The following is a 13,552-nucleotide window of genomic DNA, read 5'->3' on the forward strand; positions in this document are numbered from 1 at the left end:
CGAGGATGAAAACTGCCCGGATTTAAGCAAATTCATTGCAGAAGGCCACCCCTTTCTCAATCTAGCGCCTCGCAGCCCATAATCTTGTTGATGGCGAGGATGCTGTTGGATTGTCTAGTCATGGGCTGTTGCTTTCTTTTTTAGTTTATGTTTCAGCACTCTGTGGTCTGTGTATATGTCTTTGAGTAAGCTCACTTGCCCCATCCGTAGTCACTGATGGCTGGCGGATGGATACTGTATTTGCCTTTGGTTTGCTTGTATTGGTCGTGGAATATTAATACTCGACTTTTCTTGTATCTAAGTGGAAAGCCCTTTTGCTTGTAAAGGCCTTGGATGCAAAAGTTATTCAATGCACAGCTAACTTGCACATTAATGAAACAAAATTTTTGTAGATCCCGTTTGACCAATTGATCCGTGTTTTTGTTCCATTGTTCACTAGAGAAAGCCCCATCTTGGATGCATGGTACCAAGGTTGTAAAAGGCACTACTCAGGCGGTTAACAGGGGCCTAATGCCGAGGCATCTATGATCACCATATTCAGTCAGTCGAGGGGAATGGTTTAGAGTTAAGTTGTAAGCTCTGTTTCTTTCTAATTTAGACACTCTGATTATTTCATTTGGCAATTCAACGATTGGGAAAAGCTTTATTAAGATCTAAGACCCTTTAGTAATATGAACCCTAATGGTAGTTGATTCAATAAAGGAGCGGCCACGGCAGAAGCATATTGTTTAATTGCTTCTTCCACTTTGTATTTCTTTTAACACAGTTTATCGGCTCCCGACATTGAAAGGGCAAGGTCATGCATCTTGAACGCTTTTACCCTACCCTTCCGTGGGCTTCTCTCTTACCAGCTTTTTGCATGCCACGGGCAAGTGACCTCTGCGATGTAGCTTGGAGCTATCTGCTTTAGCTCAGCCCCTCCGAACGACATGCCACATGCCCCTTTCCTATCCACAAACCTCTTGTAATTTACACTAGTTTAGTAGATGGGGTGGGGCGGGTATGGTTGCAAGGGATGCTTGGGGTCATTTTGGGGCAGCTCGTGTGGCCAAGTTCGAAAATGTCTTCTCTCCGGCTCATGCTAAGGCCTTAGTGGCCAAAGAAGGCTTGGTGATGATTGTTGAAAGGGGCTTATCTAATATCATTCTAGAAAGCGACTCTCTCCAGATCACAACTGCGTTGCAGAGTCATTCGACTGACGTTTCCTTCATTGGGCCTTTCATCGAGGATGGCAAAGCTTTCATGTCAAGGATCACTGGAGCTAATTCGGCCCATGTTTGTAATCAAGCTAATGAAATGATTCACCGTCTTGCAAGGGTTGCGCTGTGTGAGATGATTTCTCGGTCATGGTTTGAGGTGCCGCCCGATTTTCTAGCGGACCTCTTTGTAACTGACGCTTAAGGCTAAGGCTGTTTTGAGGGATGTTTTGAATCCCTTTGTTTGTGGTTGTAATGTTCTCACAACCTTGCTGTTTTTCTGAAATGAAATTATGTCGTTGCTATTAAAAAAACCAAAAAAAAAAAGAATACCACCTTGGCTCACATACAAATACAACCACCTAGCAACTATGAATTTCAAAACTGTCCCAAAGAATCTCAACTAGAATGCAAAACAACCAATCAGCGTGTATTAAGAAAATATTGTACATTTTCGATGATAATTAAGCCCACAACGATGCCCCAAAGCGAAGTCTATTGCATAATCCCCCACTTCCCCACCCCTATACAGTTTTCATAATCCTTTTGTTTTGTAACATCCGTATTACTCATTCAATAGTCATAACACAACTCTTCCACGTTCCTTGTTCTCTTTTCCCACATCACATTAGAGCTTCCAAAAACAGTTTGTACCAAAGCGTTGAGAGTGGTAGGCGAATGATGAAACCGAAGTCTATGCTTTAACCTCCCATTCTGCACACAATGCACCAATATAGAGATAGACTGTCATTAATCTTTCCTCCTTAGGCAATGAAACAAGTATTAACACTACCATGAGCCAAAATCTATACAAAAATTTGTGCCTTATATGGTTCTTTTGCTTTCCAAATCATCTGAAGATGATAAAAAAGGGGAGCAGCTGATTCATTAATTAATCTGCTGAAGAATGACTTGCACAAAAATACATGGGATGACTCAAATCTTCCAATAATTTCTATCCGATGTCGTCAATCAATAGTAAAGACACATTTTCATGTAAATGATGTAAAGAAGAAAGCACCATAACCTCCAAATCTTTCTAAAACCTAATCTCTACCCCCAATCCCTACCGCTAAACAGAGATAGGATTGAAAGGATTATCATGTGATATGTCTTCCCAAGGACATTGACTCAAGCCCTTACCCACAATATCATCCATTAACATTTATTTAACATTTTCTTTCAATGCGAATATTCAGCAGTGATTACCCATAAAGTAGATGCAACATGAATGTGAATTTACAGATATTAAGATCGAGCAGGAGTATATGTTACGTCACCTGCTACGTAGTAGACACAGGCTATCATTACTTTGTCCGAGTTTTGACCATCCTTCAAATTGTTTATATTTGAAGATAGCTCTTCATTAAGGTGAGCATACTAGCATCCAATCAACCTTGTGCCTGCAAAACACAATGGTTTACAAAGTACATTTTGTAATTAATATAGGAAGTGATTTTAATGTACCTGAATTTTCCTTGGTGGTAATCATCCTATTTTTAAAGTCTTGAGCAGCCTCATTCATGCCTCGTTCATTGTAGGCTTGGATCATGGTAGCAAATGTGATATGATCAGGCACACATTTTTTCTCTTTCATTGCTAAAAACAGTTCACTCACCTTTCTTAGGTCACCAGCCCGACAATAAGCACTAATAATACAGTTGAAAAAAGGTGTATCTAACATGACATCCGAATTCTCTACTTGCCTCAAAATGGAATCAACTTTACTTATACTCCCAACTTTGCTATACGCACTAACAAGAGAACAATAGGTGATAGAGTTGGGCTTCATTCCTTGATGCTTCATACTTCGGAAATATTCATCCATCATCTCAATATTTCCAGCTTTACCGAATACCTCAATTACAATATTATAAGTAACAATAGTAGGGGTGAAAAACCTTTTCTTCATAAATTCCATAACAGATCTCATCTTCTCGTACATTCTTGCCTTCCCATATGACTTAATCAGGATATTGAATGTCTTAGGGTCTGGCCTTGTTCCCATCAGCTGAAATTCATCATACCACTTCTCCATCTTCTCTATCTGTCCACAATTCCCATAAGCACTGAGAAATGAATTGAAAGTGAAAACATCAGGAAGGCAGCTGCCACTTTCAATCATATTTGTCAACGTTTCCTCCATCAGTTCAAACATTTCAGCCTTACCATATCCATCAATTAGGGTATTGTATATGACTGTGTTGCATCCAATCCCCAGGTACAACATCTCAGCAAGAACTTGTTCAATTAGGTCAGGACGATTGAACTTGGTGCAGGAATTAATAAGAATAGAATATGTATATACGTCTGGTTTGCAGTCAGAAACTGACATCATATCATCGACGGTGGAGAATGCCTTATCAAGGAGGCCACTTTTGCCATAAACACTAACAAGAGCTGTGTAGACATCAACAGTAGGTTTGAGCCCATCACTCAACATGAGCTCAAAAAGCAATCTGGCCTGCTCAGGTTGCCTGCACTTGCCAAGCATCATCAACAGCTTGGTGTACGTTTGGCATCTCGGCTCATACCAGTGCTGCTTACGAAGTAGACCAAAAATCTAAAGAAATGAACCGTTGGTTTTGAATTAAAAACTACTCAAAATTTGAACAAAAGGGAGAAACGAAGACTCAAAGTAATCCATCGTATTTAAGATTGCAAACCAAGAAGCTATAACTAGAACTGAAAATTCTTGTGCAGAATTATTTAGTTTTAGATGTCCAGAGGAGTTTAGAATTGAACCCTTTGCTTATATATCTAATGAAAATGAACAAAATAGCAGCTATAAGCTTACTTCCCATCAAGTTTCACTTATTTACTAACAGCACTGAGAAAACAGAACATCTAACAGACCGAGAAGCCTCAATTGACAAAACAATAAATTCCCACAAGACCAAAGATCACTACTTTCTTCTGAGGCCACAAGTAATCCTATCCCTACTGAACTAAAGCTGACAGCTTTTCATTTCATAATTAAAGTTCAATAGTTTCAAACTTACAATATCATTATTTTTAGAACAAAACAAACAACCCAAAATCCAGAATTCTCAGAAGAAAAAAAAAAAAAAAAAAAAAAACCCAATTCCGAAATTCTTAGAAACAAAAAACGCACTTCCAAAATTCTCAGAAACCAAAAAAACAAAGAAAAAAAAACAAGAGAGAAAATTCCAACAGACCTTGAGAGCAGTTTCCCAGAGATTGGCTGCAATAGCCTCGTCCAGAGCCTCCAAAACGGCCTTGGGCCAAAGGTTGTTGTACTTCTTGGAGTTGGCTTTCCTCTCAATGTTTCTCACGGCGGCGTCCGTTCGGAGGAGTCGAGACAGATTCTTCTGCTCCTTCGTCGGAGACGAGTCGGAGCTCCGTTTCGATAAACGGAGGCAGCGGATTGTTGGGTTTGGTTTGTGGGTGTGTTCAGAGTAGAAAGTCGTCCAATACGTGGCGCCGGTTAAGGAGGTTGAGGTCGAGACGCGCAGGTTAGTGGGATAAAGGAGTTGACGCTCCATTGCACCGGGGGCCAGTGATTGTCTCTTGACTGTTACGCGGGTAATGGGAGTGATGCTGCGTGGTCGGGGTTTTAAAGAAGAAGATGAGAAGTATCATAGTATGCCTAGGATAGGATGCGCTGGCAGGCCAGGTTCCAGGGAGATTTTTAAAGTAACTGGTATTTAAGGGAAAGAATCCGTTCCACCTAATCCACTAAGGTTACAAATTCGAATTTTTAAAATTTGATCAAACTGTAACTTTTTATGTACCTCTGTTTATAACCGTTGGATCAAATTTCAAGAGTCTGAATTTGTGAACTTGTAGAATTAGGTGGAAAGGATCCGAATAAGATCTTTTTTCGTATTTAAGCAGAATATTTCAGATGTCATAAAATAATTAGATGAATACATAAGTGTATATTATTTTTTAATTGTATTTCGATATGTGAAGTATGGCTTGAGTACCCAATACTTCAAAGAAATCTCTCCAATATAGTACAATAGACATCCATAATAAGATAATTCAAAACTCAACTTGAATATCAAGAACAAAACTACATCTTATAAAAGATACACTACCCGAAAAGTATCATGAATAAAAACAAGTGACCATCAATAAAAACCTTTTTCAGAAAAGAATATGCAAGATAATATTACGAGTAAGCTTAATAGCATCACACATGACACAAACTAAAGACAATGCACGACTTAACTTACTCTTAGAATCATACAATGACAATTAATCTTTATCTCATTAAGTGAAACCGACTGTATGAATCATACAACCCCACAACCCTCTGTTTGCACCCTTCAATTTGCTTCAAGTACTTTATATCTTTTCTTAAAATCTTATCGAAGTCTTCCTAAATCTTTCTCTCTTTCTTTTGACTTGAGCCTCTTTATTGTTCCGCTTCTTTCTTCTTTTTTGACAAACAAAAGAAAACCCATCTTTCGTCAAAAAAGAGAAAACTTGGCTATTCAAGGATTGAGAAAGAACTTCTTAAAATACTTCGTAGCCTATTTACATAACTTTGTGCTTATGATCGATATGGTTGATAAAATTAAGTTAAAACTAAGATTGTTTAATCTTCAAAAATAGATGGATGGATAATGTAAAAATGTATTTCAACTTTATCTATTTACTACAATTGATTGATAAAACGATATAATTTTAATTAATTTTTTTCAACCTTCACAAAATAGTTTATAATATAAATTGTTCTAATTATAAACACAAAGTTTTGATGATGAATCCATAACCCATACACTTCTGGTAAAAAAAAAATATTAATGAAAATGATTAGAAAATTTTGAGTTTTAACGATAAAGACAACATAAAAGATAAAATAAATAGTACTAGGATTGATATTTTAGTGTAAAATATGATTTTTCGTGTTAGGTAAAAAAATGCCAAACCAAAGGTGAAGAGGTGAGAGAGAGCAGACGACGCTGGTAAAATAAAAAAGAATTTTATTCCTGGCCGCCCGATCAGTTTTGAACGGCCGATGTTGGTTGGTGAGGAAGAGTTCGGAGAGAATCTGCATCCCGCGCAGTAAAACCCTGAGGCCATAAACCCTAATTCCTAAAGCCCTCGGCTTTGAAACTCCCACCCATAGCTATACATAGTCCCCAAAAATCTCAATTTTACAGAACAATTTGGACTTCAGCAATGACAATGGAGGTGGAAGGAGGAGAGGGGAAGGGGAAGACTATGTTGTGCCTTCTGACGGACCCAGATGGAAATCCATTAGGAACTCCGGTCAACTTTCCTCTAAACACAGAACCGCAACACCTTCAACAGATCGTCAATCAGCTTCGTCAAAATGTATAATCATTTCTACTTCTTCTCTTTGAAATTTTCCATCTTAGTGTTGCGTTTCGTAATTCGCCTGTTAAAAGATGTAGAATTTCGATTAGTAATATAAAATGTGTGAGCAAAATTGAAGAAGAATGTTTCTTGAACTGATGGGATTGTAGAAATTTTCTTTTTAGAAATGATTTAATTTTTATTGAAATTTGTAAACATTTAAAAAAAAATGAATTGAAAAAAATATCAGCTTTGTCATTGATTGTGTTGAAAAATGTGTAAATACTTCAATTAGATGCTTCATATGTATTCAATGTAAGTAATCTGATTGTTCTACGTATTTTCAGGATTCTGGATAAAATCAGTAGTTTCTGTTTTGATGATTTTAGAATTTTTTTTTTTTAGTTGTCAATCATTATTAGGTTTCTAGCGCGTTATTTGGTACAGTCTGTATCATCAAGTTAGTTAATTGAAAACATATCCAGATTTATGAATCTTGCATGCGATGATTTGTGACATTTTTTGTGGATCCTGCTTCATGTGTTGTGGTTTTCCATGGTCATACGAGTAATGAGGTACACGTTTTGGGTTTGTTCAGGAGGAGAGGCTACCGTATGCTTTCTATATAGCAGATAAGGAACTTGTTGAGTCACTTGGAAAGTTTGCAGAGAAGAACAAAAGTGAGTTAGATAATGGCAGCATTTCAGCTGCCATGATTGTATTTATCTTAAAAATTAATGATTTTAGGTCCATCTTTTCATGTGATACTCTTTTCTGGTGAAAAACCTTGGCAGTTTCTGTGGAGAAGGTGCTTCATATAGTTTATCAACCACAAGCTGTTTTCCGAATTCGGCCTGTTCATCGTTGCTCAGCAACAATTGCTGGTAAATCTTGTGATCAACCTTTCTCGAGATTGGCTCACTAGATGACATTTTTTGTTACTGGTATGACATATATAATGTAATTTTTGTTTATGATCAAATCAAACCTATTGTTCTGTCACTACAGGTCACACAGAAGCTGTACTTTCAGTTGCTTTTAGCCCTGATGGCCAACAGTTGGCGAGTGGTTCTGGTGATACCACCGTCCGACTATGGGACCTTAATACTCAGACGCCGTTGTTCACATGTACAGGTTTGGAGTCTTAGTTTAATACTACATTCCTAGCCCTTATACCTTTTAAACATTACACAATGCTTGTACACTATGAAAAGTTATATAAAACGGAAGATAAAATTGTGGAATGAAAAAGAGAGAAGGAATTACAGATAATTTGGATATCTGAGAGTATATTGTCCTGGATTACTGTAATGATTAGAGATCGATAATATAAGTATTATTAGTATAAGGCTTTTTCACTGAGACTATAATTCGTATGGGGAATGTCACATCCTGTGGTTTCTTAGGGTAAGAGCACACTTATGCATCCTGTGGTTTGCTGCATACCTAGTGAAAATAAAGTTCCTTCATTTTTTCCTTTCAACATTTATTTTTGTTTGATGGCTCACGTTAAATTGTAGTCTATTACATTTTATAAGGCCCTCATAAATTTTGAACTTTTTCCCCATAAAATAATAATATATCTTAAGCAGATGGTCACTCTTCACCGTCTTGTCGTTCTACTATTTGCACTAACTGTGGACCTTGTTTTATCCAGGACATAAGAATTGGGTCCTTGCTATTGCATGGTCACCTGATGGGAAGTATCTTGTTAGTGGCAGCAAGGCTGGAGAACTTCAATGTTGGGATCCACGAACAGGGAAGCCATCAGGCAATCCACTTATTGTAAAGTCTCTATGCTTCAGTCGCTGATCATTATGAACTTCTTTATTGTTTGTTACATTTTGCACTCTGTCGCTTGTGACACATATAGGGAGAAACTCTTCTGCACTAGAAGGAAAATGTTCCTTCGCTCTTTCTCTGTGCATGTTTTTAAGTAATGAGTTCCCATTCCCATAAACATTAAAGCAATGAGCGCCAATATACTTTTTTAAATACGTAATAAGGACCTTATAACATATGTTAATTAATGGGGTATTATGTGCCATGAATTTTAACACCTTTATAAGATGAAAGTAGGTTCCCCTTGTATTTGGATGTCGAAATTTACTGTTTGAAATTTTGAATAAATCCACATGTTAGGCTGTCTGCAATTAGTTAACCTTCTGGATTAAGTGTAATGCCCCATTTAGACTTTCTCAAGATTGTGGTAGTTATGTGAAATCAAAATAAAGGAAGAGGGTTCCTAAAAGTAGCCTTTTACTTGACAATCCCTACTGCCTTACTGGGAACATGTGTCTTCTTTGTTATTTGTATGATAAAAATATTATTCCATTCATTTGTTAGGGCCACAAGAAATGGATTACTGGAATCTCTTGGGAACCAGTCCACCTAAGTGCTCCGTGTCGACGCTTTGTGAGTGCCAGCAAAGATGGTGATGCACGTATATGGGATGTTACGTTGAGGAAATCTGTTGTATGTCTTAGTGGCCACACACTTGCAGTAACATGTGTAAAATGGGGTGGAGATGGTTTCATATACACAGGGTATATTTTTTTTCCTAATTCTTTTGATAATAAGAAACATATCTTTCTAATGAAAAGTAAAATGCAATATTTGTTATTTATGTTTGACATAATTCTGTAAATTATTAAAATAAAATAAAAAAACTCTGCGGATGATCATAATGCTCATTAATTTAAATGATCCAATTATCCTGACATCGATTTACACCTTGTTCCCCCGTGTTGTAAAAAGAAAAATTATTGGATTCTTGGCCAAGACTTTTGGGATGACAATACGATTTATAACAAATATCTCTATCTTAACTGTCTCAGCTCCCAGGATTGTACTATCAAAGTCTGGGAGACCACACAAGGAAAACTAATTCGTGAACTGAAGGTAAGTAAGATGATGATATTTGCAACATGCCATAGATCTGTTTTAAACTTTTGTGCATTGTCCATACCCTATAACGTATTTATCTATGCTTTATTCTGATCTGTAGATCTGTAGATGTGTTGATTCATTGTTTATTATGGGCTTCTTGACCAAATTATAGTGGTTTTTTTATAATGATTTTAACGATGATCTATTTCCATCTCTTCTTTAAGACCTTGTTATGTGAGGGTATATAGACTGTTCAAATTTGTGATTTTTTACTTCAATGGTTTTCTGGATTTCTTATTTACGGAACTTTCATCGGAGTGTGTATTAGCTAGTGTCTGTCTCTTTTATTAACAATTTGAATTTCTAATTCCAGATTATATGATTTTGCAATTCAATTGTTCTGTTGTTGTTCATTCCTTTTAAGTCACTTATGGTTAGTAATATGCTTATTCGTCTAATTTCATATGCCTTGTCCACGGAATGGTACTTGTTGATATTCAATTGTTGATGCTCATGGATCTCAATGTCTGTATTTTACATTTCATGGCCTTTGATATCTTATATGGTATGTTTAGGGTCATGGTCATTGGGTTAACTCTCTTACATTGAGTACTGAATATATTCTTCGTACGGGAGCCTTTGATCACACTGGCAAGCAATATTCATCTCCAGAGGAAATGAAGCAGGTGATTGTTATCTTCTGCTTTTATACTTGCATTAGTCCCTGTTTGGTTTGATATTGTTCATTGTCTTCAGGTGTCATGTTGTTTCATTTGAAATGAGTAGTGTGGTTCGATTTTTCATAGTGATATTTTAGTATCAAAAGAGAAAAAAATTTGGTGCCGTTTCACTAGTTTTAAGGGGCCTTCCACTCATTCATTTATTTAATTGTTCCTGATGGTGCGGATTTTACCCTCCTTTTAATAAGTCACCCTTGTATGGAACAAGTACAAAACAAATTAAAAGGTAAGGAAAATAGTCACTTTTTTTAACTTCATATTCATCTTTTTCTTTGACATTGATGTTGAGGAGGACAAGAACTATTTTCTTAGTATTCCCTTTGAATCTCCGCTTTTGAGTTCCTTTTCAATTGGGAACTGCAAACTCTTGACCTTTGATTGAACAATTCCTAAGCTGGAATACCTGTATTGAAGAATTGTGTTATCAAATTTATTGATGCTGATGATTTCAGAACTCACTAAGCTTGAGGGTAGATTTTTTGAAGCTTTTATTTTGTGCGCTTCTATTACATTGGTTGCCACATCTCAGTGTTGTGATTAAATTACAGTTTTCTGACTAATGTAAACCTCTCCTGATATATGCTTTCTTCCTCATCCAAGGAATTGATTGTATTTTATTTTACTAACATATAGGCAGCTTTGGAAAGATATAACAAAATGAAAGGCGATTCCCCTGAAAGATTGGTTTCTGGATCTGATGATTTCACAATGTTTCTATGGGAACCTTTTCTCAAAAAACAACCTAAAACTCGCATGACGGGTCACCAACAGGTAAAATAATTGAATGCTATGTCCGGTTGTTAATTTTTATTTTATTTTATTTTTGCTTAAACCAAGTTTCTTATTATTGTTTATTTGAAGTGCAATACTACCTTAGTTTTGCAGTTTGTGTCTGTATCAATGCTTGTGATTATGACTTAAAATGACAAGATCTTATTCATCAGCTGACATGGTAACAGCCCATATATATAAATCTTAATAATGGAAGTATGAACATGTTCTTGGTAACAGCCTATAAACCACGTCTGCTTTTCACCTGATGGGCAATGGATAGCAAGTGCCTCATTTGATAGGTCTGTCAAGTTATGGAACGGTACTACTGGAAAATTTGTTGCAGCTTTCCGGGGCCATGTTGGTCCTGTCTACCAGATCAGGTCTGAATTGATTTCAATGGTTTCTGTTTTTTTAACGGTTATTCTGTATGGCTAATTATTACCTATCGCCTCACAGCTGGTCAGCAGACAGCAGGCTACTTGTTAGTGGCAGCAAAGATTCCACTCTTAAGGTAAACCACTTACTGGTACTGAACTTTCTTTTTGTGGTGATAAGGATTCTTGACAAAGGAGTGAGATTCTAAGATTTCACGTTGCGTTAGAAGCACATCAGGAATCATAACGTGGTGTAAGTGGAGAAAGTAATTGACATGTGATTTCTTCACATTTTGATAACTATTTATGTCAGACGATAAGAGTCATCTCAAATCTTACTAGTGGTATCAATATCAGTTCATATGTAAGCTGGATTTCAGGTTCCATTGAAATGACATCAAATTGATTTGAGTTTGTATATCAAGCCTAATATTGTTTTCGCACATCCAAGAAATAAAGTGTTGTCTTTTAATTTCCACTAATGATTTTGCCAGTACAAGGCATATTTCTTAGTTTTGACCTGATATTTTGTGGTTATGTACATGGGTATTGTCATGGCATAAGCAATCATGGAAACCTGGATTTTTATTTTCAGCTTCCTGATCATTGAATATTTTCATCATGTATGAACTCTTCAAACTATTGCACTACTAAATTCAGATGTCTTACACTTGTTTTGTTATACTGTGTACCTTGGTTGGGGTGCTATGCTCTTGTTGCTACTAGTGGAAGTATCTCGGGGTTACATCTGTGATTTATGGATGAATTTATTTTAATCATGTAGGTTTGGGATATCAAAGCACGGGCGCTAAAACTAGATCTTCCTGGCCATGCAGATGAGGTGTGTTTTCCCTTCACCTTAAAGACACAGATATACTGTTTCATTTATCGAAGCATGCTTGGAGGAGGATTCCATAGGACAGAGACCAATTAAAAACTGCAGGAAGACGTCAACTAAATCAATTGACCCTCACGTAAAGCAATGCATAAGGATTTGTCCATGTCTTCTGATTCTACTCAAGTGCTTTTAGAAATTGCATGAATTAAGCTACCCCATCCATATGCGAGAAGGCAGCATGTGTAAACCAAGTTTTCCTCACCCATCTTGAATCTTTACAAAAACAATTTGGGCTGCTTTGAGGGAACCCAAGTCCTCCGGATTTCTATCGTCTGGTGGCTCTTTATCTTCATTCTACATGTTATATGAGGAGTACATAGCAGTTAGTGCCACAAAAGAAGACAAACAAAATATGTCATATCTATACTGTAGACTCTTTACTGAATCGATAGACCTTCATTTTAGGCAACCTAGAACAATTTTTCAATTTTCCATTTTATGCATGCACCGGTAAGAAACTTTACACACATGTCCTCTTTATATTGACATATGGTTTAACCCATTTTCGAATTTTCAACTTCTTTTTGAAAGGTTTTTGCTGTCGATTGGAGTCCAGATGGTCAGAAGGTTGCTTCTGGTGGTAAAGATAGAGTTCTGAAGTTATGGATGGGCTAGACCAACGGTAGGCCGAAGTGCGGGCAGCTAGATAATTGAAATACATGATGGTGGTAAATGAGCACTGAAGTATTTGGTACGGTATACATAAAGTATACTGTACAAGTACAGTATACAAACAAGGATTGGGAATCTAATAATCCGTCACAAGAGAGGTTGAAAGGAAAAGCTTCTAAATCAGCATTAAAGTTTTCGATCCACTGGGGGGGAAGGCATTTTATGATCTGTCAGATGTGGAACAGTAAGGAAGCCAATTCATGAATCTGGGTGTAACTTTACGTTATGGTTGGATGGAAACGAACCTTGAACTGAAATTTTGTTTGTTATTGTCGGAAATGTATGGCGCCAATATATGAATATAACATTTCGTAGCTCTGAACAATACGATTCATGATTGTCATTCTGGATTTGTTGCTGCCTTTAGTTAAAAAGCATGGATTTGATGGGTTAAAAACGTACTTATTTTGGGCTGTGGCACAAGTTGATGAACCATGAAGTTGGTTTTACCATTCCTGCCGAAATATGAAGTTGGTTTTTCTCCTTGTAAATGAGAGGTTTTAGGTTGGATTTTCGCCAAAGGGAATTTGAACCACATTATTGCTAGCATAATTGTGAGACTAAGCATATCGTCTCTTCTTAATATAGATAATATCATTTGTTAAAAAAAAAAAAAATGTAAAACACAATCGGGCTCGGTATTATTCAACTCCGTTTCAGATAAAGGCGCATAACGGTTTTAAGCCCAAATGGATTATGCCACTACCAAAGACCGAA

General features: G+C 36.7%; 2 protein-coding genes across 2 annotated transcripts; one reads left to right on the forward strand and one right to left on the reverse strand.

Moving 5' to 3' along the window:
• Positions 1-1,572: 1,572 nt before the first annotated feature.
• Positions 1,573-4,840, reverse strand: LOC103945496 (pentatricopeptide repeat-containing protein At3g53170). The gene is made up of 4 exons (XM_048570426.1): positions 4,376-4,840; positions 2,664-3,759; positions 2,477-2,599; positions 1,573-1,910 (listed from the first exon to the last, which is right to left on the reverse strand). Exons 1-3 carry the CDS (start codon positions 4,700-4,702, stop codon positions 2,577-2,579), a joined length of 1,446 nt encoding a protein of 481 aa, XP_048426383.1. The 5' UTR covers positions 4,703-4,840; the 3' UTR covers positions 1,573-1,910; positions 2,477-2,576.
• Positions 4,841-6,266: 1,426 nt separating this feature from the next.
• On the forward strand, positions 6,267-13,181 carry LOC103945498 (notchless protein homolog). The gene is made up of 13 exons (XM_009356069.3): positions 6,267-6,506; positions 7,087-7,168; positions 7,283-7,372; positions 7,497-7,622; positions 8,146-8,273; positions 8,835-9,034; positions 9,326-9,389; positions 9,953-10,063; positions 10,751-10,888; positions 11,129-11,271; positions 11,348-11,402; positions 12,050-12,106; positions 12,695-13,181. The coding sequence occupies exons 1-13, from the start codon at positions 6,351-6,353 to the stop codon at positions 12,776-12,778; spliced, it is 1,434 nt and encodes a 477-aa protein (XP_009354344.1). The 5' UTR covers positions 6,267-6,350; the 3' UTR covers positions 12,779-13,181.
• The last annotated feature ends 371 nt before the right edge of the window (positions 13,182-13,552 follow it).

The sequence above is a fragment of a genome, unplaced genomic scaffold (assembly GCF_019419815.1).
Source record: "Pyrus x bretschneideri cultivar Hongxiangsu unplaced genomic scaffold, Pyrus_bretschneideri_v1 Contig52, whole genome shotgun sequence".
Classification (NCBI taxonomy): Eukaryota; Viridiplantae; Streptophyta; class Magnoliopsida; order Rosales; family Rosaceae; genus Pyrus; species Pyrus x bretschneideri.

What these genes read in the sequence shown, in the direction of transcription:
- LOC103945496 (XM_048570426.1), bottom strand. Translation starts at nt 4,702, where the DNA reads ATGGAGCGTCAACTCCTTTATCCCACTAACCTGCGCGTCTCGACCTCA. An exon ending in TCTGGGAAACTGCTCTCAAG is followed by an intron (nt 3,760 to 4,375) that starts GTCTGTTGGAAT and finishes TCATTTCTTTAG; the next exon opens with ATTTTTGGTCTACTTCGTAA. An exon ending in TACCACCAAGGAAAATTCAG is followed by an intron (nt 2,600 to 2,663) that starts GTACATTAAAAT and finishes TGTGTTTTGCAG; the next exon opens with GCACAAGGTTGATTGGATGC.
- LOC103945498 (XM_009356069.3), top strand. Translation starts at nt 6,351, where the DNA reads ATGACAATGGAGGTGGAAGGAGGAGAGGGGAAGGGGAAGACTATGTTG. An exon ending in GCCGTTGTTCACATGTACAG is followed by an intron (nt 7,623 to 8,145) that starts GTTTGGAGTCTT and finishes TGTTTTATCCAG; the next exon opens with GACATAAGAATTGGGTCCTT. An exon ending in GGTCCTGTCTACCAGATCAG is followed by an intron (nt 11,272 to 11,347) that starts GTCTGAATTGAT and finishes ATCGCCTCACAG; the next exon opens with CTGGTCAGCAGACAGCAGGC.